This window comes from Grampus griseus (genome assembly GCF_964374135.1).
Source record: "Grampus griseus genome assembly, chromosome: 18".
Taxonomy (NCBI): domain Eukaryota; kingdom Metazoa; phylum Chordata; class Mammalia; order Artiodactyla; family Delphinidae; genus Grampus; species Grampus griseus.
The window spans coordinates 18,037,213-18,063,885 of NC_139012.1; the positions used below are offsets into that span (position 1 = coordinate 18,037,213).

General features: G+C 37.2%; 1 protein-coding gene across 1 annotated transcript in view; it reads right to left on the reverse strand.

Moving 5' to 3' along the window:
* The window catches only part of GPC5 (glypican 5), a gene marked incomplete at both ends in the record, with an annotated part of 1,359,437 nt that overhangs the window by 1,109,674 nt on the left and 223,090 nt on the right, over positions 1 to 26,673 (reverse strand). Inside the window, one exon of the mRNA XM_082675781.1 lies at positions 2,287 to 2,975. Within this exon, the coding sequence (XP_082531907.1) occupies positions 2,287 to 2,975 (689 nt within the window). The remainder of the gene's footprint in view (positions 1 to 2,286; positions 2,976 to 26,673) is intronic.

Genomic DNA, 26,673 nt, shown 5'->3' on the forward strand with positions numbered 1-26,673 from the left:
GTCTCAGTTGTTTTATTTGGAAAAGAATCTACAATTTATTAGTAATAATTGATGTTTTTCAAGATAGTTAAGGACCATTTATTAAATGAAATAGAATTATTTGCTTAAAGGAAAGAATGCTCTTTGAAAATCCACCAAGGAGCTTCATATGACAAAAATGTTGTTAAAAATTTATTTATAGAATGCAAGCATGACGATGATTCTAATCATTTATAACACTAAAGTAACCTGCTTCACCGAGGTTTGCTCAGGGCTGGTCCCAGAATATGGAAAGAATAAAGCAAGCTTCTCAGGTTCCAAGTACCTACGAATGTCAGAGCCTCACCTTGTGTCACTTAAACCATCACTTCCTTCTTCACACAGGACAAAACAGACTCAGAGGGTTTTAGTAGCTTGTTCAGACCACATGACTAATGAGTAGGAAACTCAGGAGTTGAAACATGTCCATCTAACTACAAACCTGTGTTAGTTTAGCCTTTGGAATAGAAAAAGTAGATATTTTTCTATGTGATAAATTTTAAGGATACAAAAAGGCCCTCCTGGGGCTTCCCTGGTGGTGCAGTGGTTGAGAGTCCGCCTGCCGATGCAGGGGACACGGGTTCAGGCCCCGGTCCGGGAAGATCCCACATGCCGCGGAGCGGCTGGGCCCGTGAGCCATGGCCGCTGAGCCTGCGCGTCCGGAGCCTGTGCTCCGCAATGGGAGAGGCCACAACAGCGAGAGGCCCGCATAACGCAAAAAAAAAAAAAAAGAATCTTAAAAATCAGTTCAGTTATATATATTAGAAAACTCTGGCCCTGAAAGGTTAAATGGCTTGTCCGAAATTATATAATAATTCAAATCTAGACTTGGTTTCAGATTTCTTGTACCTGTTTTCCTTCTGGAGATACTCAATATTATTGATGTTTTGTTTCCTGCACCTAAATGCTTATTCCTCATAACTATGAAATACATGAAACCTTAGAATTCTATTATAAACCTCATTTTGAGTTGGTTTATTATACCTCTTGCAAAAGTTTTGGTGCATGTATGATCTCCCTAAAGGAATGAGATACTGCAAAAAGACCAGGACCATTGCATATGGTTGGGGGCCTTGTTGACTACATAAGGATACCCAGTTGAATGAATCAGGAGTGAGAAGTGAAATCCAGCTCACGCTGGACCTGCTGAGCCACAGCATGGCACGACATCCACCGAAAGATGACACCATTTCTAATTTGCATAAAGGTACCATATTGGCTCACACAGGTACTGCAAAGACCTTGGAAGTTAGCAAGAAAAGGTGGGGTATGTGCTTGGACATAAAGATTTTCATATCCAATTTCTATTGGAAATTAATGAAAGGAACAGACTTACAAAGCCAATAATGAGAATGTTTACTAATTCAGTAAGTCAGTGCCCCGGTGGGGAGATGTATTCTGTTGGCACTAAGAGTATAATTTTATTTCAGGACAAAAGATTTAGGATAAACAGCAACAGTGTGTCTTACTTCACTGTATAGGATATGAGAACTATTACTAAAGGGGCTGGGAATATTTTTTGAAATGGTTCTACAGAAGGTGAGTGAAATAGAAAACTCTTATGTCCTTTGATTTGATTATTTTGTTTCTTAAAGTCTCCCTGGAAGAAAGCACTGTGATGCCATATATACCATGTTTTAAAAAATCATCACACCACGATGGTGCCAGATTCTGGAGCGTCTCTGAAGAAACACTTTTGAAACCTAAGATATCAAGTGTTCATTTAATGACTATATAACTGGCATTTTCTATTTTAAAGCTGAATACTTTTGAAATGCCAACAATAACTACCCATTTTTGGAGTACCAGGCACCATACTAGGTAGTATGCCTACATGATTGCCTAGCTTCCCAAAAAAGAATACTCCAAAAGTTATGTGTTACTATTTTCTTCTTATCAGTGAGGAAACTGAGGCTCAGAGAAGCTAAGGGACTTGAGAATTACTGGCAGACAGCAGAATCAAGTCTATACTGGTCCTGATTTTAAAACTGAGCCCTCTCTACCTCACTGAACTAACCCTATAAGAAGACTTCTACTTAGAGGAGGAACTGGTATTTTAGCTAACCAAAATTTTTATGTAAGAGGTAAAATACATTTAGAATTGAATATGATAACTCATGCATTCTCCTACTGTTTCCTAAAGTATTAGCTTGTTAAGCTGCCATAATTTAAAGTCCATGATGATGTGTTTATAATCCACACACTTTATGTAATATATAGATAAGTGCTGAGTTCTAAGAAATCAGTAAACACTGAGTGGCTGCTTACCTGTTCCGATAATTTCTGTCCGTCAAGGTGAGCCTGCACCACAGCATCATTAACGAGCAAGTGGAAGTTCAGCAGCACATGCTCAATGTCGTATGTCCCATGCATGGCATCTGACAGCTCTTCCAATGACAGGATGTACATATGCCAGTGTGGGTTAAGCTCTGCCATGTGTGCCAAGCAGCCTCGCACGACGTTGAGGCAGTATCCCATGCAAGGCTTACTGAGAGTCAGGCCTTGGCAGTGCGGGCAGTACTGCATCCTCAGGAGGGCTCTGCTGCACTCTTTGGAGAAGTGCAGATGGTCTGTGGTATTGATGACTTCAATGCCCAGATTCAGCGCCTGCAGAAATGTGCGACTGGGCAGCAGCGATCGCCCCATCTGCCCCAGTACTCTTTTGGGAATATTACCAAATGGACTAATGTCCCGGCGGGCCATCCGGATGCATTCTGAGTATTCCAGGGAACTGTCACCAGGGTTAATGAGATGATTGTAGACTAGAGGGAAAAGACTGTCAAAGAATCTGTTTACAAATTCTTCAGGATTAACATCCGCACCAAATAAATAGAGCCCTACATCAGTGAAGAACTCCTGGACGGAAGCAGCGGCCTCTAAGGCCATGTTCCTGTAGGTGTTGCAGAACAGTATACTGGTGTAATTTTCTGCTTGTCTGATGAGAGTTTCAAGGGTTTCTGTAACAAAAGCAGAAGTAAAGGATGAAAAGGCTTAGTATTCACATTAACACTGTTCATCCATCTGCTCCGGACAGTAAATGAGCTTAATGCAGCAAAACTAACCTAAGAATCTAAATGGCAATGCTCAGCCTACTAAACCCAAGTTAGCTTCCCAAGGATAACGCCTGGTGGAAGGTGGGCACTACACACGACACACACATTTTATAGATATGTATTTCCTAGGATCAAACACAAAAAGTGCAGAAATCAAAAAGAAGTTACATGTATAGTAAATTCTTATTGATTTTATTCATAGTCATTCATAACCTGCTAACGATAGAAAAAAATTGTCACTAAGAGAACAATTTCCAATCATGAGTTCATTATTTATAAAAGACAATGACATTAAATATTTGACTCAACACTTACTGTATTTTTATGATTTCACTTTTTTCTTTTCTTTTTTTTTTTTTTTTTTCAGAATGAAAGCTAGTAGATTATAGACTAGTTACTACAAAGAGAGGTTAAATTCCCAAAGGGAAACCTGAGAATTGTCAGGCTTCCAGAATGTTCAAATTAAAAAGAAAATAAAACATTTCATGATTAAACCATCCTTAAAATTGTCAAAACTTGTTAAGCAGTGGGAAAATCATAAGTTGCATTAACTGATGAAAATAAGTAAGTGTGTGACCACCTTCTGAACTGTCTATCAACTGTTGTTTTAATCATCTTATCTTCAAAGACTTTACTGTGGGATATTTCATTATCTTACTTCTATAATGAATGCTTCCAAATCAATTTCTCCACAGAAAGAACAGAGAATGATTTATCCACAAATTAAAGGAGGTTATAGTAATCAGCAAGTGAAAATTGTATTTCAAAATGATAGCTTTAGACAGCAGCCAACCACCTCGGATATCCTAGTAATTACATTTTATAATTAGCCTAAATATGATACTGGACTGTGTCGATATATAATTAATTATAAAATTCATCAATAAAATTATCTCCCGTAACCCCACTCTTGCAGTTATTTTAAATTAGGTTGTAAAAGACCACACAATAATTCAGCAATCAAACCACTGAGTATATTATAAAAAGAGATGAACAGTAGAATAAAATGAAATGATAAAAGCAAAGTTGCAGGGAGAGCTACTAATGAAGTGAAACTGTGTCATGAATATGCCATAATGTCATAAAAACAAACAAACAAACAAAAAATTTCATGAAGAACACAGGCAGATAAAATACAATACCATGTATTCTGATTCTATTCCAAGACTGATTCCTCTTGAGTTCCCAGCTTTAGTGTGGTATTTCAAGGTGCATGCTATAGACTAAATGTTTGTGTCCCCCCAAAACTTCTTATGTGGAAACTTAATTTCCAACGTAATGGTATTTGGAATTGGAGGCCTTTGGGAAGTGATTAGGTCATGAGGGCAGAGCCCTCATGAATGGGATTAATGACCTTACAAAAGAGATCCCAGAGTATTCCCTTGCTAGTTTTGCCACACAGGGACACAGCCATCTGTGAACCAGGAAGTGGGCTCTCACCAGACATGGAATCTGCCGGTACCCTGATAAATTTCTGTTGTTTATAAACCACCCAGTCTACTGTATTCTGTTACAGCAGCTGGAACTAAGAAAGTGCCCCTACCCTACAATCAAAGGGAACAGCTTTAAAGGATGTTGCAACTCTATTGCAACACAGAGCACTCCAAACAAGATTGTTAACTAGGCAGGACTCCTGTGTTTACCCACACCTCTCCATCGCGCACTAGAGAATAAGCTATGTACTATGTATTCAATGAAAGTGTGAAAGAATGGAATTAGTAGGGTGACTGAAGCCTCCAATTCAGGTTAGCTGCCCTGCCAAGTGAGACTGCATTAACACCAGGTTTCCCCAAATGGCCTGATTGCCTGAGCTGTGTGGGGAAACTACACATCACTGGGTCTCTGCACCGGAGTTCCAACTCAGTAGATTTGTCTTGGTTCAGGAGCCCCTATGTGACAAGCAGCCCCAGTGATTCTTTCGATCTGGCCAGGTTTTGAAACACTGCAGTTGCAGGTAATCTGAGACACGTTCTCTATGCAAGCATTCCACCATGACAGTCTGACCCCAGAGCTGCAATTTCAGCCACTACACTGTCTCCACAGACCAACAGGAGTGAGTGTGAAAAGGAAATTAAACCTTTGCAGTTGGAACTAAAATAAAACTGCTAAGACTATATTTTTTTCTGCAATAATACAGGCTCATTTTGTTTCTCAGCAATTTGTGGCTATGAATTGTGAAGTTGCAATGATTTTATTTACCAATAATGGTTAAATAGCAATGTTTGCAAACAATTTAGGGTTTTTTAAAAGATAAGGATAGAGTTAAAGAAACCCATATATCACAGGCACTCTTACATGCTTTCCACCAGGTTTTCTAAGGTATGTGCTATAGCTGCATTTGTGTCATTGATATCTGCCTTATGATTCCCTGTACAGTTAATGTAGAATGCTTCCCTAGGCAATACAAGCGTTCCAATTGATTCCTGCCAACTCTAAATGATGTTCAAACACACAATTTTTTTAAAAAAATTTTAAAGTAAAAAATAAAGTGTTTCTTTATAAATTCCATTCCCATTAAGTTATAATTTATAATGACTCAGGAATATATGGGATTTATCTTTTCAGATGCTATAACTCGTAGGTTTTGCAAGTTTATTTTATGAAAGCAATATTGAAAATATATTTAATATTTAGGAGCATCCATTCAAAATAAAAATGAGGAAAGTATTTCTAAATATTGTTATTTCTTTATAAGGCTGCTCTGCACTACTGTCAATAAACTAAGTTGACTACTGTTTGAGTTAATAATTAAAAAATAGATTTCTGAAAAGGTCTACAATTTTTTACCTCAGACTAGTTTTCCTCTGATTTAGTTTTATTTTTTAAACAAAATAACTAAATAACTGGTAAAAATTAAAAAGTCATATTAAAGCAACATTTAAAAACTTTCCCTTAATATTGTATACATTAAAATTTTAGTTTTCTTAACGATATATTGATTTTACCACCCTTTGAATAAGAGATTGCACACTCCCAGATATCAACATCTGATTAAATACTGAACACAAATGGCTTTTAAAAATAGATTCATTCTACAACAGATTTTCACTATGCTATTAACCCATCACAATATAAGGATTTTTCTTTCAATCTGTGTTAAAATCTGATATTGACATATTCCAGTTAATTGAATTCCCTAAACATATGTTACGTGTTTTTGAATGTGTCTATTTGTGATTCTATGAATAAACATTTCTTAAATTCAGTCAATTGTGAGAACTGTTGTTCTATAATATATACATATGGTTCTTTAATGCTTAGGAATAAACATACTTTTATGAATCTTTGGGCCTAATAACTTCATAAATTTTAATATATAAACACATATCAGTAACTGAGCAATCTAGAAGCCAGCTAATTGGATAATTTTGTTAGTAATTTTTTCTAAAACGTTCATAAAATCAGAAGTTGAATTTACTAAAATTAGTTGTTTGTATTAATTCTGAATTTGCTAAACTATCATTTTGTTCTTCTACTATGTTTACCACGAAGTTGAGTGCTTTCATTTTATGGAATTAACATTATGATTTTAACAAGAATTTAAACTTGTCAAAAGAATTGTCAAATGAACAAAATATTTTGCAGTTCTGAAAAAAGAATAACTGACATACAAAACCAGCGTTTATAAATCCAGGGTAGATTGGGTGCTGAATAATTAATCAGATCTACTTAATTATTAAAGAGAAACTATACAGTTGCTTTGATTACAAAGTTTTAATAAATAAAAAATACCCCTTACTCAAGCTATACAAGTAATAGCTTTTTATTGATGTGCCTAAAATTGTAACATATATTTAGAATAAACATTTGTTAGGTTTGCTTAAGGAATTTAAGAAATAGCCTAGGAAAAATGATCTTTTTGTTGTATTTCCATTGAGAATTTCAACAAGCTCTTCTTTTCAGTGATATCAGATCAAGTCTATCAAGGCAGGAACTTCCAACTATCCTTTTAATGCCTAAGAGTGGTAGATTGCATTAAAAGCTACAATCTAATTACTGACTGAATAAAAACATAATTTCTCCCATTATTTCTCATAATTTTTTATGAGAAAATTAATTTATGTATTATCTCATTAAGTAGAAAGTAAATTTGGAATGCATGAAGTTTATCTGCATCTAAAAGTTTCTTTTTTTTTTTATTTATTTATTTTTTATACAGTAGGTTCTTATTAGTTATCCATTTTATACACATCAGTGTATACATGTCAATCCCAATCTCCCAATTCATCCCACAACCACCCTCCCGCCACTTCCCCCCCTTGGTGTCCATGCATCTACTTAAATGTTCAACATTAACATTCTGTGAAAATTTAACAACAAAACACCTATGACTAGAAAGTTGATATTAACTTTTTCCAGCCCACATCCCCTTTAGACACATTTTATTATAGGTACAAAGAACTACTGATGCTTAAATCAAGCATTTAAATTTAAATAAAACTGGGGGAGAAAAAAATCAGGTGATATTGATTTGAAATCAAATTTGACACATTGAAAAGTCAGTGAAGATTTACATGCAGGTAGGTTTTTTGCAATGGGAGAAACAATATTTATGGGGCTTTTATTGCTTTAAAGATTAAGTTGATTTCAAAACTAATGATCATGAAATAACTGTTATAGTAACCTCCCCAGCATGACATGAACAGACATTTTATGACCCTTTTCATACTTTTTATAATTTTCTATATGTGAACATTTTAAGATACAAAATTTGAAGTGCCTATTATAATTTAAGGCCACAGACATCCTCAAACATAGCAATCAAAAAGATGAAGAAAGATTAAATCATATCAACCATGGATAATCAGATGATTTTACAATGTGTATCTGTGTTGAAGAGAAATTTTTAGAGTAAATTTACATATTTGTGCATTACAATTCTCAACTCACAGATTTTGTTACTGCAACAGATAATTCATTACTATCCTGCTACATTAGAGCTAGTTTGTGCCAAAAACTACGTATCCCTCTGTACTGCATTACAGATAGATGAAGAGATAGCTAGATCATTTTAAGAGCAATTTCTCAGTCAGTTTTTATCACACACATTACAATGAATTGTAATTCCTCCTACTTTTTTTTATAAAAATGCCTCCCAATTATTTTAATACAGTCACATATAATAATTCATTTAATTATCAGAAGATCATTATAACTACTCTGAAGATATTATAAGAAGCAATTACCTATTTCTCCACTCTATGTTTATACTGAATTCACCCCTATGACATTTGCATATTTCCTCAATTTTTTCATGTGTAGTTAAGTTTTCCAGAATATTAATTTAATGACATATCTTTAAATGTTATGCAGTATGATTTATAATATCATTCTTCAGAAATTAGTCATCTATACAAATAAATAGTGAGTGTGATATTAATCTGTATCACCAAGAATTAACATATTGGTAATTAATCTGGTCTCCTAGGATAAGCACTGCATGGAAAAATGCTTTCTCAACTTTTCTCCTTCCTTATTTCCCTCTCCATTAATTTGGTCATCATGGTGCTTCACATCTATTTCTAATATCATTTTATAATCATTTATTTCCTAAAAGTCAATTTATGATTTTTCAAAGAGTTTAAACTCAATTAAGCACTTGTGTAACTAATAAAATCAGTGCAGAACAGAGACCTCAATGATGAAACAGACCCAGCCATGAGGAGAGGGGAGTGATTTGCAGGTTCAGAGGAACTGGAATGCAAGGTTCTGAGCTGTGAAAAGCTTGTTGACTTTGGAAAAAACAAAAGTTAAGTCAGTGTGATTGGAGACCAGTGAGTGATGGAGAGAAAGGTCAGAGAAGCAGGCAGAGATCACAGCGGCCTCACAAAAAGATGGAAAGGGGTTTGGGGGCTTAATATGTAAAATGGGAAGCTACTGAATAATTTTAAACATGGAGACATGTGATCTGGTTTGCATATTAAAGGGTCACAGTGGCTGCTGTGTGCAGAATCAACTGTTGGGGCAGGGGCATGACTGAAAGCAGGGAGTCCAGGGAGTGGGCTTCAGTAACATAAGTAATAAGATGAGTGACAGGCACTTAAGGCTGGACTACAGTGGCCGTGGGCCAACTTGCAAAAAGTGATGGCACTGGCCATATGTACTGAAGCATAGCCAAAAGGATTTACTGTTGTGCAGCAAGTGTAGGGTGTAGAGGAAATGGATAAATGAAGGATAATTCTGAAGTCTGTACCTCAGCAGCTGGATGTACGCCGGTGCCATTAACTCAGATAAGCAAGACTATGCATGCACTGTGTTGACGATGTGAGTTAGAAATTAAAAGTTCTATTTTGGACATGTTAAGATTGATAATGCCAATTAAAAATTCAAACGACATTTATCAATACACAGTTAGATAAAACAATAATAATTTGGCTCAGGGGAAAAGTTGAGGTTGGTGATATAGATCTGAGACTGATGAGTCATGGTGCTGGATGAAATAACCCAAAGAGAGAAGACTGGGAAGGGTGCAGAGATTCAGGAAAAGGAGGGTAGCCAGCAGAAAGAATGGGAATAAGAAGGCAATGAAGGAAAGGGAAAATCAGGAAAGTGGAGTGTGCAAGAAACGAAGGGAAGAAAGTGATTCAAGTAGAAGAAAGTAATCCATCATCTCAATGCTATTAAGAGGTCAACTGAGATGAGGAATAACAATTGACCATGGAAACTGACAAGACAGACTGCTCTTACTGACATTGGCAAGATCTACCTCAGCAGAATGTGAGCACAAAAGAGAACAGGAATTGTTAAATTCCATATATATGTGTTAGCATACAGTATTTGTCTTTCTCTTTCTGACTTACTTCACTCTGTATAACAGACTCTAGGTCTACCCACCTCATTACAAATAGCTCAATTTCATTTCTTTTTATGGCTGAGTACTATTCCATTGAAGCAACTATAGACAACGCTCTTGCAAATGTTTCCTGCAACGGATGTAGAGAACCAAGGCCGATGCCCAAGGGATATATGAGGTCAAAGGTTTCTGGTTTTTTGAGGGTGGAGAATTTACTGGATGTTCATTTGCTGATAGGAGTACTTTGATAGACAAATAAAAATTGATGACTGAGGAGGGGCATGGGAACTGTGGGAGAATATTCCTTGAATAAGAAAAATAATGTGAACTAGGGCGTTTGTGGAGGCCAGAATATTGGATAGATCAGTGGAGACTGAGGTAGCCAAGAATGATGGCAAGAGAAATTAAGGGAAAGAAAGTCAGTAATAAAATCTTGAGTTGGTTAGAGAGGATAACCAGAAATCTGATAAATGACAGTATGTAGTAGTACATACTAGCTACTGGTACTACTACTAGTACTATGCTAGCAGGTTGCGAGTCTTTTGGCAGGTACCAAGGGGAATTTTCTTGAGGAGAATGGGAGTAACAATGTGGATAAAGGAACACGCACCTCCTCCAACCATGGAGAACACTTCTATTAGTTTCCTATGACTGCTGTAGCAAATGACCACAAATTTAGTAGGTGAAAACAATAGAAACTTATTCTCTCACCATTCTGGATACCAAAAGTAAGAAAAATCAGAACCACTGGGCTGAAATCAAGATAGGGTAAGCTGAGCTCCTTCCAGAAACTCTAGAAGAGACTGTTCCTTCCCTCTGCTGGCTTCTGGGGGCTGCTGGCTTGTGGGCAAGTAACTCCAGTCTCTGACTCCACAGTCACACTCTCTTTTTTTGTACATCTCAAATCTCCTTCGCCTCCGTCTCTTAAGGACATATTTGAGCTTCGAGGGCTCACTCAGATATTTCAGGATAATCTCCCCATTGCAATATCCTTGATTTAATCACATCTGCAAAGACCTTGTTTCCTTATAAGTAACATTTACAGGTCCAGGGATTAGTCCCTGATATCTCTGGAGGCCAGTATTCAGCCTATCACAATACTGATCATGGAAAACCAAAAATGTCTACCTTTGACTAGCAAACTCAGGAGGCAATGATTCTAACCTAGACTCTTTCGTGTACCAATTGAATGAGCCATTTAACTTCCCTAAACATCAATTTTATCTTTAATAAAATGTATGTGATAGTGCCTGTTCTGACTGTGGGATAGGGTAAGTACAGGGTGATACCTGGTGAACTCTCCCTCCTCTCACGCCTATATCCTGTGCTAGAAAACGTTTTACGAATCGCTGTAACCTCCTGCCTTTTCTGAGGGGTCATGGGTCCCTTGAGAGAGGGATCTTGTCCTGTTCATCTTTATATCTCCCAACCCTTGGCCCATGGGAGCTCAATACATTCTGATAGGTTCAGGTTCAAGTCCACTCCAGTTAAATACTAGTTGCGTGACTGCAAATTTCTTAATTTCCATATGCCTCATTTATTCTCATCAGAAAAGAAGTAGAGTAGTGGTACCTATTTCACAGGGTGGCTGTGAGAGTTAAATGAATTTGTACAAGCTACATACTTGCCTAGTGCCTGCAGGTGGAAAGTGCTTGAAATACATTAAAGAATCATAATAATAATAATCCCTCATTTCTGCCATGTACTTGCATATCATAAACTAGATGTTTCATTAAGTTCTTTTGGTAAATTAATTCACTTGATTTTCCAACTCATAGTGTGGATACTCTTAACAATAACAATAATTAGAAGAACAATAATAAAAATAATAATTATTATTATTCCTATTATTATTCCCATTTTAAAGATGACCAAGCTGAAGCAACAAAAACGTAAGTGAATTTCTCAAGGTTTACATAGAAAGTGTATGGATTTAAATCCAAGCTTCCTGGCTCCAGAGTTTGGGTTCTGAACCTTTAGGATACATGGTCTCTTTTTAAATACACTGAAAGTCTATTTAAATTATTTGAAATTGGGATGTTTGGTATGTATTTAAGCCCCAAACAAAACAAAACTTTATTTATATACCTGAATAAAATGCAAAGATTTCATTGTTAATTTAGCACATTGAGCCATTATGTGGAATAATACAAATTAGCTACTATAATTATTCCTCTTTTTGGAAATTAACTAATACCATTAACCAACACTATCACTATTACTATAGCAAAAATAAATGAAGAGAAGGCCCTACATGTGTTGTGTTGGAGTCAAATAAGCTGTGTATTTTCTAATATTTGGAATTATTAACTGAAAAATTCATCCTTATCTCTGAAAAGAATACCATGTAAGATCTTTATCACCAAAGACATGTGGAGAAGGAAATAAAAACTGCTTGCTCTTTTACCACATCCAACCTTCCAAAAAAAAAAAAAAAGTTTATATTTGAAGAGACTGTAAAGAAAGATGCACCAGGATTTAGTTAGAACAAGGAAGTCAAGTTCCGTTCAGAGATAAAGGTTGAGGAAATAGGGATGGTTGCTGGTAACAGTCTTCAAGTTCCATTAGGGAAGGGTGGAAGGTTTGGGCAGGCAGAAATAACTGATTGGGTCAGATCGGGGTTGTCCTGAGCCACTGACATAGTTCAGAGGTCTCTAGCAACCTCTTCCTAACCAAATGCAATGCTCTTCTCAGGGCTCACACTCTCCTGGTTCCTCTAGCCCTGAAATCTAATGATATTGATTCTCTTCCATCCTATACGAGTACATTTATTTTTTCTTTCACTCATTCCTCTAAATCCTAGGCCAGATTTTTCAAAGCCATGGTTCTTGTTCCATATGACCTTGTTCAAAATATAACACCACTCAAATAATAGTACATGAAACCCCCAAGCTGATAACTCTGAAATTTACATACATTCCTCAGTGATTCCCAAAGTTTTTGTTCTCAGGCTCCTTTACATTCTTACAAGTTACTGAGAAACCTGTAGAGCTTTTATCTTGGAGGGTTGCATTTATAAATATATATTATTTTAAAAATAAAAATTGGTAATTATTTTAAAATATTTACTAAATACACTTAAAAAATAATCATAACAAACTAAATACATTAGAATAAAGTACATATTTTGGAAAAAAACCCTGTATTTTCCCAAAAAAACTGTTAGTATGAGAGCGGCATTATTTTATATTATTGCAAATTTCATTAATATATGGCTTAATAATCAAAAAGAGCTGGATTCTCATATCTGCTTCTGGATTGAACTTGTTACAATATGCTGTTTTGGTTGAGATAAATGAAAAAATCCAGCCACATACATACATACAGTTGCCAAAGGAAGGCAACTTGTATGATGATATATGTAATCATCTTTCCGGATAATTAACATTCTTCTTTGATGTAATTAAGTGCTTGACCAAAACCTGACAAGTACTTAATTGCAATGTCCTACTGGTCTGTATTTTACTATAAATGGTTTGGCTAGCCATGCGTGATTTTGTAACTTATGCACTGACATTTGAAAAATATTGGTTCATGCATTATTCATATTTTCCCAATGCTGACACAGGTCATCATATCTGTAAGTATTAGGAAACTTTCAAGTTTATGGTGACAGCTGTAAGTTTTCTAAAATTCCAATTTTCTCTTGAAAGGTCAAATGTTACGCACTGCCAACAACGCTGTAAGATGTTTTTCTTGAAGTGGCAGGCTCATCTCGGTCAACTTTGAGAAAATGTCTGCCAGTACCCAGGTCTAAATCATCATATTTTGTCTGTCAATCCTTTCTTTTCATGAAAAAAATGTGTTCAGGGGCTTCCCTGGTGGCGCAGTGGTTGAGAGTCCGCCTGCCGATGCAGGGAACACGGGTTCGTGCCCCGGTCCGGGAAGATCCCACATGCCGCAGAGCGGCTGGGCCCGTGATCCATGGCCGCTGAGCCTGCGCGTCCGGAGCCTGTGCTCCGCAACGGGAGAGGCCACAACAGTGAGAGGCCCGCGTACCGCAAAAAAAAAAAAAAAAAAAAAAAAATGTGTTCAGGAAAAAAAGTGGCTAGTTCAGCTTGCAATTCAAACTGTGTAAGTGCCTTTCATCAAGGCAGCCATTATAGGACTTCCCTGATGGTGCAGTGGTTAGGAATCTGCCTGCCAATGCAGGGGACACGGGTTTGATCCCTGGTCCGGGAAGGTCCCACATGCCGCGGAGCAACTAAGCCCGTGCACCACAACTACTGAGCCCACGTGTCACAACTACTGAAGCCCGTGTGCCTATAGCCTGTGCTCCGCAACAAGAGAAGCCACCGCAATGAGAAGTCCTCGCACTACAACAAAGAGCAGTCCCCGATAGCCACAACTAGAGGAAGCCCGCGCGGAGCAACGAAGACCCAACGCAGCCAAAAATTAATTAATTAATTTTAAAAAAAGACAGCCACTATAATTCAGTATGCCGAAGACAGACTTCATGTATTTTCATGTCATCACACAGAGTATAGAAAATATACATAACTGAGGGTCGACGTTTAACAAAATTAATAATTTTTACTGCTTCATCAGGACATTTTTCAGTGAAACTGGATTTTTTTTTCCCTGCAATTTTGTAGATGTAAAGAATACAATGACTACAGGTACAGTTTGGTGGCACGAATCTAATTTGTACTAAAGCTCCAACAGTTTTGCTCACCACTGTGTTTGCACTGTCAATGCAAAAGCCAGTACAGAGAAATCGGCAAAGCAAGTCTTCGTACTATGAAAATTGTTTTGATCTCCTATACATCCTGAAAAGATCTTAGGAGCCTCAGATGACATTTGGAGAATGGTTGCTGAAGCAAACACTTCCTAACTAGTTTTTAATGCCTAACATCCACCTGGATCTCTTTTTGCCTACTATGCCCTTCTACTTTTCTCTGCATCTGTCTGACTTTCTTATTTCATATGTTAGGATCAGCCTTCTAAGCATCAGGCTCAGAGTCCTGGGACTTTTCATTCCTATTTCATCCTGCCTTTCACCTATTTATTTAAACACAATGTTCACTCAAGGACCAAGTCCAGATTCCATAAACCTGAGCAAAGCAACGCGATTTTATTTACGCTGCTGGATCTCTAAAGCATGCTTAAAAGGATATCCAGGTGCTAGAAAAGCCCGTTGTCAAGTAGTATGTGGCATTCTGAATTAAAAGGAATCAGTTGGATTTACAGTCCCTCTAACTACATAATTATACTGACCTCAGTCTTTCCTTTTAAAGTCAGCTCTATACAATCCACAAACTCACAAAAGCAAATGATTCCCATCTAATACTGAGAGTATCCTCTAAATAGTGGTGGTTCAATTTACTCTGTTATTATATTTATTTATTTATTATTTACTTAATACATTTATTTATTTATTTTGGGGCTGCATTGGGTCTTCGTTGCTGTGCGCAGGCTTCTCATCGCGGTGGCTTCTCTTGTTGTGGAGCACGGGCTCTAGGCACGCAGGCTTCAGTAGCTGTGGCACGTGGGCTCTAGAGCGCAGGCTCAGTAGTTGTGGTGCACAGGTTTAGTTGCTCCATGTGGGATCTTCCTGGACAAAGGCTTGAACCTGTGTCCTCTGCATTGGCAGGTGGATTCTTAACCACTGTGCCACTAGGGAAGTGCCCTGTCATTATATTTAATTGCATTTATTTATCTCATTATGTCAAATCACTGCAAGTCATTGATCATATTTATTGGTCTAAGAAATATCTTTAATTTATATACTCTTCTAGAGAATTTTCATGGATTTGTTTTCCCCAAATAGTGAAGTACAAATATGTATCTTAGCATCTTACATCTTCCCCATTTTATGGTTCCTGGGATATTTTCCCACAGTATAGTGTTAAAAATACATTTGTTTGTTTCTATTAGCTTTATAGTAATGGCTAAGGAATTTCACTGAGCAATACAAGAACAGTCATTATATAAATTCACACTAAAGTAAAATATTGATGAGGTCTAACCGCCTTATGTTATAATATTAGGAAACTAAAAAAAAAAAAATTTAATTCCATCCTGTAATCTCTTGATTTTAGAACATCCTAGCCATGGTCTTCCAGATCTGCTGCATTGTGTTGCCAAGTGTCATGTCTGAGTGCCAGCAAACAGAGAAAGAAATGGATTGAAAGTATTCACTCCAAAGTTACAGGTAGTTTAATTAATATACTGTTTCTACCTTGACAAGAGAGTAACTCCCTCAGATGGCAGGCAATCTTTTAGACCATTACATTCTTTCCAAACAGCAGGAGGAAAAATTGCAATACTTTCTGATAACTGAAATGGGTTATAAAGCACAAAATCAATCAGACCGAGAAGAGTCTGTTTTGCTACAACATCCATTCCTACTTTCATAGATGTTGTCAGAAAAATATTCCAATAGTAACATAGTCAAAAGCACAAAGCATAGGAGGTAACAATGATGTGATTTACCTATAGGATGCTAACAGCCCTTTATAAATTTGCTGGAAATCGAATTTTTTTAATTGTGCTTCCAGAGATATCTTTAGAAATCTAAAATTTAAATAATTATGATTTCAAAGATATGACTTTAGACATAATATGGATTTTATTTATGAAAATCTACCAAATGCACCCCCCCAAATATTTGTTAAATAAAACTGGTAAAGCTTATTGCTACAATTTTACCAAACAAGGTCAAAGCATTTGGAATACCAGTGTATCAAGAACACAAAAAATATGATAGATGTACTAAAATTCATCTCCCAAATGCTCCATAATCAGTGCAGGGACTTTAAGCTCTCTCCTATTAAAAATAAACAAATACAATTAAGCCCTTCAGATAAAGAAGTTCTAGAACCGTTCTCACGTTCCACTGCCATGTTTAATTCAGTCAAAACATAGTAGTCCCCTTGTAGCCAATGCATCAAATGTCATAAAGCTAGAGTTAAAATCTATTTCTTTTTTTTTCTTTCATTTGTTTTATCGGGAACTGACTATAGTTTCTATGTGGTGTAGCCATACATTTGAAAAACATTAAAAAGTAGAACCCATCATTTAGGAAGATACTAATCAATGTGGAGCCTTAATAGAAGGACTGAGTCGTATTCCCTCTGTATTGCACTCATCCTTCCAAATCCCAGTATAGTTCTTTCATTTTGAATCTATTAGCCATGACGCTTCTTATATCTTTGTACAGTGAACTCTAATACAATATTAGCATTATTTATTGCAAGAACTTCTCTACTTTGTTCATGTTGTAGTTTACATTTGTCATTACTGCACTTCATTTTGTTCTATGTTCAATTTTAATTCAGATTCCACTTCCACGTGCACAAGCTGTTCCCTGCTCATCTACAGTGAAGTGTTTTAAACAAATACACAGATTGTGTTCTTGATTCTGTCAACAGCCTTCAAGAGTACTGCTCCCTCTTAGACCGCAGGTAGCAAAGGGCCAGCTCACTCCCTGCTCTAATCAGACCACAGAACAGCTTCTCATCAAAACCACGAATACAAGCTTGGAAGTTTAAATAAAGCCACATTTTCCCCCGCATACATTTTGTGGCACAGCATTTTCAAAAGCCTCATTATAGTTAAGAAAATCGTTTGTCAGCCTCAAAGCACAAAGCCTGTTTTAATGTTCCAGAATGAGTAAATTATTCAGACAGGATTTATTGTGCATGAGGGAGGGAATAAAAGAAAAAAAAACACTTGGTAAAGTTTTACCGATGATATTTTAGTAGACACATTATAATTTCTTCTAGTTAAAGTACTCCAAATTGCCACCTAGGGTACCGTACAGCTTTCAAGCTACATAAAAACTAATTTCTTTCATTATGTTTCTACATACACATATACTCTACAGTATATGGGTCTGCAGTGCTAGGTATGACCTAGCATTCTGCAACACTGAATCAGCTAAAGGCTCCCATTTCGTACAGCAGCGTTTCTGATATGCATAAAAGTTTCTTCTGGTTTCTGATTCCTTCAAGACCTTTAGATTCAGTAGGTCGGGATGGAGTCCGGAAATCTGTGTTTTTAACAAGCATTGTAAAACCTGGCCTTGGTGTTTCTAAAACTCTAAAACCTGGAGTGGGATATACAATGTTCTTTCTTGTGTGGAACCTGACCTATTTTCCACTCTCATCTTGGCCACTCATCTCTCTCCCTTCCTTCTACCTCCAATCCCCTTCTGCTTTCAACACACACAAAGTTGACGCTCAGAACACAGAGATGTGATGCCGTTTTGCTTTTCCAAGCCGTCACACATTCCCTTTCCCCTTCTACCCTTTTTTCTCTGGAACACTCACACTCATCCTTCAGAGCAAAGGGCACCTTATGCATTATCTTCCCTAGTCAGGCTGCTAGCTGTAGATTCTCTGTTCCACCACTGCGTACCTATCACTTCGCACATGACACATAACACGCTACTTTCTAATTATGTGCTTATGTTCCTGATAGATGTTCAGATCTATCTGGATAGTAAACGCACCATTATTGTATTTTTCATTGTGAAGTGCAAGGTCCCCTGGATTTGTCTAGACGGAAGAAGAAGTAAAATAAATATTAGAAAATTTCCTGCAAAAAAAAGGGATAGGAATTTGGGGTGGCCCCTGCCTGCTCCGGTTTGGAAGCAACGTGCGAAAAGAAGCGTCTCAGGCAAAATGGCAGGATGTTGCAAGGGATTATGAAAGGACTTGGGAAGAAATTTCCACTGACAGGAATGATTCTGAAGTGTCTAGAAACAGGAGCTTCTGCTTTATGTTCGTAGGCACCCCGCTATCCCCAAACTTTCGGTAAGGCTCTGTTATACACAGCAAAAGTGGGTTAATGATGTACTGGGAGGTTTGAAGGAGAAAGTGTCAACTTCTCTGCTCCTGCGATGTGGCAGTGAAGAAGGGACAGTCACTTCAGCAAGGAAGAAAGTAGACAGCCGTCAAGGTGTCAGCAGGGGTTGGAACCTGGAGCCGGAAGTGGTGATGTGAACATAAATTCTGTGGGAACACTTACAAACAGTGGGGTGGGTCTCGAGTTTATTATACGAAATTATGTAAGGATTTAACACATTTCATGTGGATACTAAAAGAAAGTGTGTGCCCAGGAGGCTGAAGCAGTAGCAATCTCCAACTTACATATCCACGTAGCTGTGTAGAGGCCACCATGTACATTTCACAGCCATTGCCTCGGTTCCGGTTCTGGCTTTGCCACCTATCACCTGGACTTTAGGCAAGTTATTTAACTTTTCCTTGTCCCTGTTTCCCTCTTTATAAAACACCAACAGTATCTACTTCATAGAGTCAACATTAGCATTACATCAGTTAAGCTTTTGAAAGGATCTTGAATAGTACCTATCAGACAGCCTACTAGTTTCTCTTAATAAATAAAAGAAGAAACACAAAGCGCTGAATGAAACTCTCACCTGCTCTTAAATTTTCTTCCCCATGTCGGTACATAAATCACATTTACACTTGTGTAATAACACAATCACAAGGCTGATGAACTGATTCTTTAGAGATTTTCATATGACATTTGTGGAATAAAGTGTTATGATTATATTACTTAATGAGAAGTGCTTTTATTTCTTCATAAAATAGTCCTAATATTCAGTCCCATGGTTGTAAGGAGGAAAAATATAAAAATCAGATCCTAAACTCCGGTACAGGAAAAAGTCACACTTGTTTCTTTGGGGCTTGGAAGGAGGAATGCAGAGGGGCAGAACTGTCACTTAGCACAGAAACTCTTACCCACTTGGAATTGTGCACACACGAGGCAATACCTGCCCAGGAGTACTTTTTTATTGCGTCGTTACCCTTGGTTCATTCTTTGGTCTTCCCAACTCAGCTGTGAGCTTCTTGGGATCAGGATGATGGTATCTCTAGCAAGTGTCTCTGGGCTGGTCCATAGGACGTGCTCTGCAATTGTTTCTTTAGCTGATCTGCTCTGTCCTGTGTTCTCCTTTCCCACTCACACCAGTGCTGTTAGCCAGTGGGAAGTCCAAGCAGAGACTTATACATCCCACAAACCAGAGGAAATGGGGGAAAATGATTTTGGAAAGCATTTGATATTTTATGTTCTCTCCCAAAAGGAGACTATCCACATGAAAAAGCCAAGAAAATAAGAAAATTATCTAACTTCCTCAGACATATTTCAGTTCGTTTAGTACATTACTTTTTACTGCCTATAAGAAAGTAATCATTTCATTGATTAGAGTATCTAAAAATCTAGATCCTTCTTGATTCCCTATCTCTGTCTGATGACGAACACAACTTTGTTTATACAGGCAGACCTCGTTTTATTGTGCTTCACTTGTTGCACTTTGCAGCTACTGTGGGGTTTTTTTGACAAACTGAAGGTCTGTGGCAACCCTGGGTCAATCAAATCCGTCAGCACCGTTTTTCCAACAGCATTTTCTCACTTGTGTCTCTGTGTCACATTTGGGGAATTCTTGCAGTATTTCAAACTTTTTCATTATTATTATATTTGTTACGGTGACCTGTGATCAGTGATCTTTGATGTTACTATTGTAAGTGTTTCGGGGTGCTATGAAATGCACCCACACATGACAGCAAACTTGATTGATAAATGTTGTTTGCATTCTGACTACTCCACTGACCAGCTGGTCCCCCATCCCTCTCCCTCTCCTCGGGTCTCCCTATTCCCTGACACACAACACAACAATGTTGATATTAGGCCAATTAATAACCATATAATGGCCTTTAAGCATTCAAGTGAAAGGAAGAGTCACATGTCTCTCAGTTTAAACCGAAAGCTAAAAATGATTAAGGTTAGTGAAAAAGGCATGTAAAAGCCAAGATAAAACTAAAGCTAGGCCTTTTGTGCCAAACAATTAGCCAAGTTGTGGATGCAAAGGAGAAGTTCTTGAAGAAAATGAAAAGTGCTACTCCAGTAAACCCGAACGATAAAAAAGGTGAAACAGCCTTTTTGCTGATATAGAGAAAGTTTTAGTGGTCTGGACAGAAGATCAAACCAGCCATGGCATTCCCTTAGCCAAAGCCTAATCCAGAGCAAAGCCCTAACTCTCTTCAATTCTACGAAGGCTGAGAGAGGTGAGCAATCTGCAGAAGAAAAGTTGGAAGCTAGCAGAGGTTGTTGGTTCATGAGGTTTAAGGAAAAAAGCCACTTCCATAACATAAAAATGCAAGGTGAATTAGCAAGTGCTGATGTAGAAGCTATAGCAAGTCACCTGGAAGATCCAGCTTAGGTAATAAATGAAGCAGACTACTTTGAATAACAGATTTTCAATGTAAACAAAACAGCCTTATATTGGAAGAAGATGCCATCTAGGACTCTCATAGCTAAAGAGGAGAAGTCAATGCCTGGCTTCAAGGCTTCAAAGGACAGAGTGACTCTCTTGTTAGGGGCTAATGCTGTTAGTGACTTTAGAAGCCAATGCTCATTTACCATTCTGAAAACTCTGGGGCCCTTAAGAATTATGCTAAATCTACCCTGCAGGTGCTCTACAAATGGAAAAACAAAGCCTGAATGATAGCACATCTGTTTACAACATGGATTACTGAATATTTTAAGCCCACTGTTGAGAACTACTGCTCAGAAAAAAAGAATCCTTTCAAAATATTACTGCTCACTAACACACCATTGTAAAGCAATTATACTCTAATAAAGATGTAAAAAGAAAAAAAACATGACTGCTCATTGACAATGCACCTGGTCACCCAAGAGCTCAGATGGAGATGTACAACGAGATTAGTGTTGTTTTCATGCCCGCTAACACAACATTCATTCTAATAATGACAGCCCATGGATCACGGAGTCATTATGACTTTCAAGTCTTATTAAGAAATACATTTCCTAAGGCTGTAACTGCCATAGACAGTGATTCCTCTGACAGAGCAGGACAAAGTCAATTGAAAATTTTTGGAAAGGATTCACCATTCTAAATGCCATCAGGAACATTGTGATTCAGGAAGATGTCAAAATATCAACATTAACAGGAGTTTGGAAGAAGCTGATTCCAACCCTCGTGGATGACTTTGAGGGATTCCAGACTTCAGTGGAGAAAGTAAGTGCAGATGTGGTGAAAACAGCAAGAGAACTAGAATCTGAAGTGGAGCCTGAAGATGTGACTGAATTGCTGCATCTCATGATCATACTTTATTCAATAAGGATTGCTTCTTATGGATGAGCAAATAAAGGGGTTTCTTGAGGTAGAATCTACTCCTGGTGAAGGTGCTGTGAAGATTGTTGAAATGACAGCAAAGAATTTGAATATCACATAAAGTTAGTTGATAAAGCAGCAGCAGGGTTTGGGAGAATTGACTTCAATTTTGAAAGAAGTTCTACTCTGGTTAAAATGCCGTCAAACCGTATTACAGGCTACAGAGAAATCGTATGTAAAAGGAAGAGTCAATTCATGTGGCAAACTTCATTGTTGTCTTATTTTCAGAAACTGTCACTGTAAGTCAGACAGAGAGAGACACATCATATGATATTACATGTGGAATCTAAAAAAATGGTACAAATGAACTTATTTTAAAAACAGAAATAGAGTCACAGATATAGAAAACAAACTTATAGTTACCAAGGGGGAAAGGCAGGAGGGATAAATTGGGAGATTGGGATTGACATATACATAATGCTATGTATAAAATAGATAACTAATAAGGACCTAGTGTAGAGTACAGGGAACTCTACTCAGTACTCTGTAATGGCCTATGTGGGGAAAGAATCTAAAAAAGAGTGGCTATATGTATACGTATAACTGATTCACTTTGCTGTACACCTGAAACTAACACAACATTGTAAATCAACTATAATCCAATAAAAATTTTTAAAAAAGAAATTGTCACAGCCAGTGCCACCTTTAGCAACTACCACCCTGATCAGTCAGCAGCCATCAACATTGAGACAAGACTCTACCAAGCAAAAAATTAGGATTTCCTGAAGGTCAGATGACCATTAGCACTTATTAACAATAAACTATTTTTTAATTAAGGTATGTACATTGTTTTTTTAGACATAATGCTATTATACACTTAACAGACTACAGTAGAGTGTAAACATAACTTTTTTTACTGGGAAACCAAAACATTCGTGTGACTTGCTTTATTGCAGTGGTCTGCAATGAAACCCACAATATCTCCAAGGTGTACCTGTATTCCCTTCTCTTTTGGCACACTCCTGCCTCTGCCTTTCATCTCTCTCTCTCCTAATTTCTTCAAGTGTTACCACTTCCAAAATCTCTCCCCAGACTGAAATAAATACTTTGCTGCTGTGCTATCTTACCATCTCTAGCACTTGATGTTACCATTCCTCATTTTACTCACCTGTTTATCTCTCTCTCCCTCCCTCCCTCCCTCCCTCCCGCCCTCCCTCCCTCCCTCTCTCTCTCTCTCTCCCTCCCTCCCTCCCGCCCTCCCTCCCTCCCTCCCTCTCTCTCTCTCTCCCTCCCTCCCTCCCCCTCCCTCCCTCCCTCTCTCTCTCTCTCTCTCTCTCTCTCCCCTCTCTGTCTCTCTCTCTCACACCCCCACTGAATTACAAGCACTTGGAAAACAAGCACTGGGTCTTATTCAACTGAAATATCCAATATCTTCTAGGGTGCTTGACACAAGAATACTCTCAGGAAAAAAGATTTGTTAACAATTTAACCCACTGAAGATGGTTTTTTTCTTCTTTAAGCAAAACGTACTCTTATTTTGGTATCTAGCCTAGATAACTTTTTCAAGAAGCTGGTTTACCATATTTCTTATTTAAAAGAACATTTATTTCTTTTGGGCAACTTCTTTGTAGGGAAAAATGTGAACACAGTTTACAGAATTACTGACTTTTATTACTATGGAATCATGTTATATTGATTACCATCATATTAATCAAAGTCATATAGAAGGAAAGAAGGAAGGAAGGCAGAAAGGCAGGAACGTAGGAAAGAGGGAAGAGGGGAAGATACAGAAACCTTCAGTCCTTTGATGGAAATGAAATTATGTTTGTATTATTTTCTGTAACTTCAAAATGCAAGTTATTCTTGTGTATGTGAACACACAACTAAAATTGTCAGAAAAAATATAAAACAAGCATAAATATCCAGGAACTTCTAGGATTTACTTTACTAATTTATTCCTTTGTTTCAATCTAATGTTGCAAAATCTCAGCTTATATATTGACCAGATTATTAAGACTGACAATACCAAAATATTCAGGTCAAAAGAAAAGCAAAATCCTGAGTTTAACTTTTCCTGCTGTTGTTGGTTTCCCATATAACATCAAATACCTGAAAACACAAATGAGGCTTGAGTTCTGCTTCTCATACCGATAAAGTTCAGTGATACTTATGGAAGTCCAATCACAGAGTTCAAGGTACAATGTCTACTACGATTAATTTAAAATGTCATTCTCTGACTTGTACGGTAAGCCAAGAAATATTAGTCTGGGACACCTGTCTGGTAGATGAATGGATTTATTTTGTTGTTTCTAAGTCAGTGTAAGAATGGGAAAGACAACAAGGCAAATAAATGCTGTAAAACTGATGATGCTAATGCTTCTTTTGGCTATCATGACGATATCAACACCCACTTCTGTCCTTTTATCGTCCTTTTTTTCTTCCATTTTCACGGAGACACAACTGACATACAGCACTGTGTAAGTTTAAGGCGTACAGCATAAAGATTTGACTTTCATACATCATGAAATGATTATCACAATAAAGTTTAGTGAAGAGGGAAGAGATATGGGAACATATGTATATGTATAACTGATTCACTTTGTTATGAAGCAGAAACTAACACACCATTGTAAAGCAATTACACCCCAATAAAGATGAAAAAAAAATTTAGTGAACATCCACCATCATATAGTTACAAAATAAAAGAAATAGAAAAAAAATGTTTCCTTGTGATGAGAACTCTGAGGATTTCCTCTCTTAACAACTTTCATATATAACCTACAGCAGTGTTCATTATACTACTCATGTCGTACATCATATCCTTAGTACTTATGTATCTTATAACTGGAACTTTGTACCTTTTGACAGCCTTCAGCCAATTCCCCCTCCCCCGACCCCTTGCCTCTGGTAACCACAAACCTGATCTCTTTTTCTGTCACTTTGTTTGCTTGTTTGTTTTGTTTGTTTTGAAGTATAACTGACCTACAGCATTGTGTTTGTTTCTGGTGCACAATACAGTGATTTGATATTTCTATACATTTCAGAATGATCGCTGTAATAAGTCAAGTTATCATCTGTCACCAGAGATATTACATAATTATCGGCTATATTCCCCACACTGTACATTTCATACCTGTGACTCATTTATTTTGTAGCTGGAAGTTTATACCTCTTAATCTCCCTATTTCTCTCCTCCCTCTAACACCCTCTCTGTATCTATGACTGCTTCTGTTTAGTTATGTTTGCTCATTTGTATTATTTCTTAGATTCTACATAAAAGTGAAATCATACAGCATTCAACTTTCTCTGAATTATTATTTCACTTAGCATAATACCCTCTACGTCCATCCATGTTGTTACAAATGGCAAGATTTCATTCCTTTTTATAGCTGAGTAATATTCCATTATAGATAGATAGACAGATAGATAGATACCATGTCTTCCTTATTCATTTATCAATGGGCACTTAGAGTGCTTCTATATCTTGGCTATTGTAAATAATGCTGCAATGAACACAGGGATGCATATATCTATTCAAATTAGTGTTTTTGTTTTCTTTGGAGATTCCAGGAGTGGAATTGCTGGATCATTTGGTAGTTCTATTTTTAATTTTTTGAGGAAACTTCATACTATTTTCCATAGTGGCTACACTAATTTACACTCTGACCAACAGAGGGTTCCCGTTTCTCTGCACACTCACCAACACTTATTTTTTGTCTTTTTGATAACAGCCATTCTGACAGGTGTGAAGTGATGTCTCATTGTGGCTTTGAGTTGCATTTCACTGACGATTAATGATGTTGAACATCTTTCATGTGTCTGTTGGCCATCTGTATGTCTTCTTTGGAAAAATGTCCATTCAGGACCTCTGCCCATTTTTTAATAGACTTTTTTGCTTTTTTGACGTTAAGTTGTATGAGTTATTTGCATGTTTTAGATATTAACCCCTTATGGGATACATCATTTGCAAATATCTTCTCCCATCCAGTAGGCAGACTTTTCGCTCTGTTGACAGCTTCCTTTGCTGTGCAAAAGTTTTTTAGATTGATGTAGCCCCGTTTGTTTATTTTTGCTTTTGTTTCCCATATAAGTTGCCTTTTTTAATGTTTTTGCTATAGAAGAGCAAAGGAGGGTTATGGGTTTTTTTTGAAAAATCCTATCAATTTCATCACAAAAGGAAATATTTTGCAATTTCAGGTCAAAATTAGTTCATTTTTCAGATCTGTCTGCGGTCTAGGAGAGATAATTATGCTCAGGGGTTAAAGAACAGTTCCAGAAATTATCTTATATTCCACAGCTGAACCCACACCTTCAATTGGGCATCATCTCAGGTATCAACAAAAAATGAGGTTCTCAGCATTCAAAATTATTAGTTGAAGCAGATCAGAGGAGAAGACACAATGACTGGTGGTAGGAAGGTAGGGGAACTGTAGCCACCAATGCTTCTAGTTGACAATCACTGATTTTTTTAATTAGATATAAATATACTGTATTCTTTTTTCCCTAAGATTTTGTTTTGCTTTAATCTTCTGAAATGAGCTCTCTGCTTTTGATCTCCCAGCCCTGACTATCCCCCACTAACGTTAGAGTTGTCTCTGGTTCTTTCTCTGGTTCACACCATTTTGTCAAATTTCATTACCTTTGGTATTATGGCCACCACCCTGGTCTCCACACCCATCTCCTCAAGCATTGTAACAGACTCAATACTG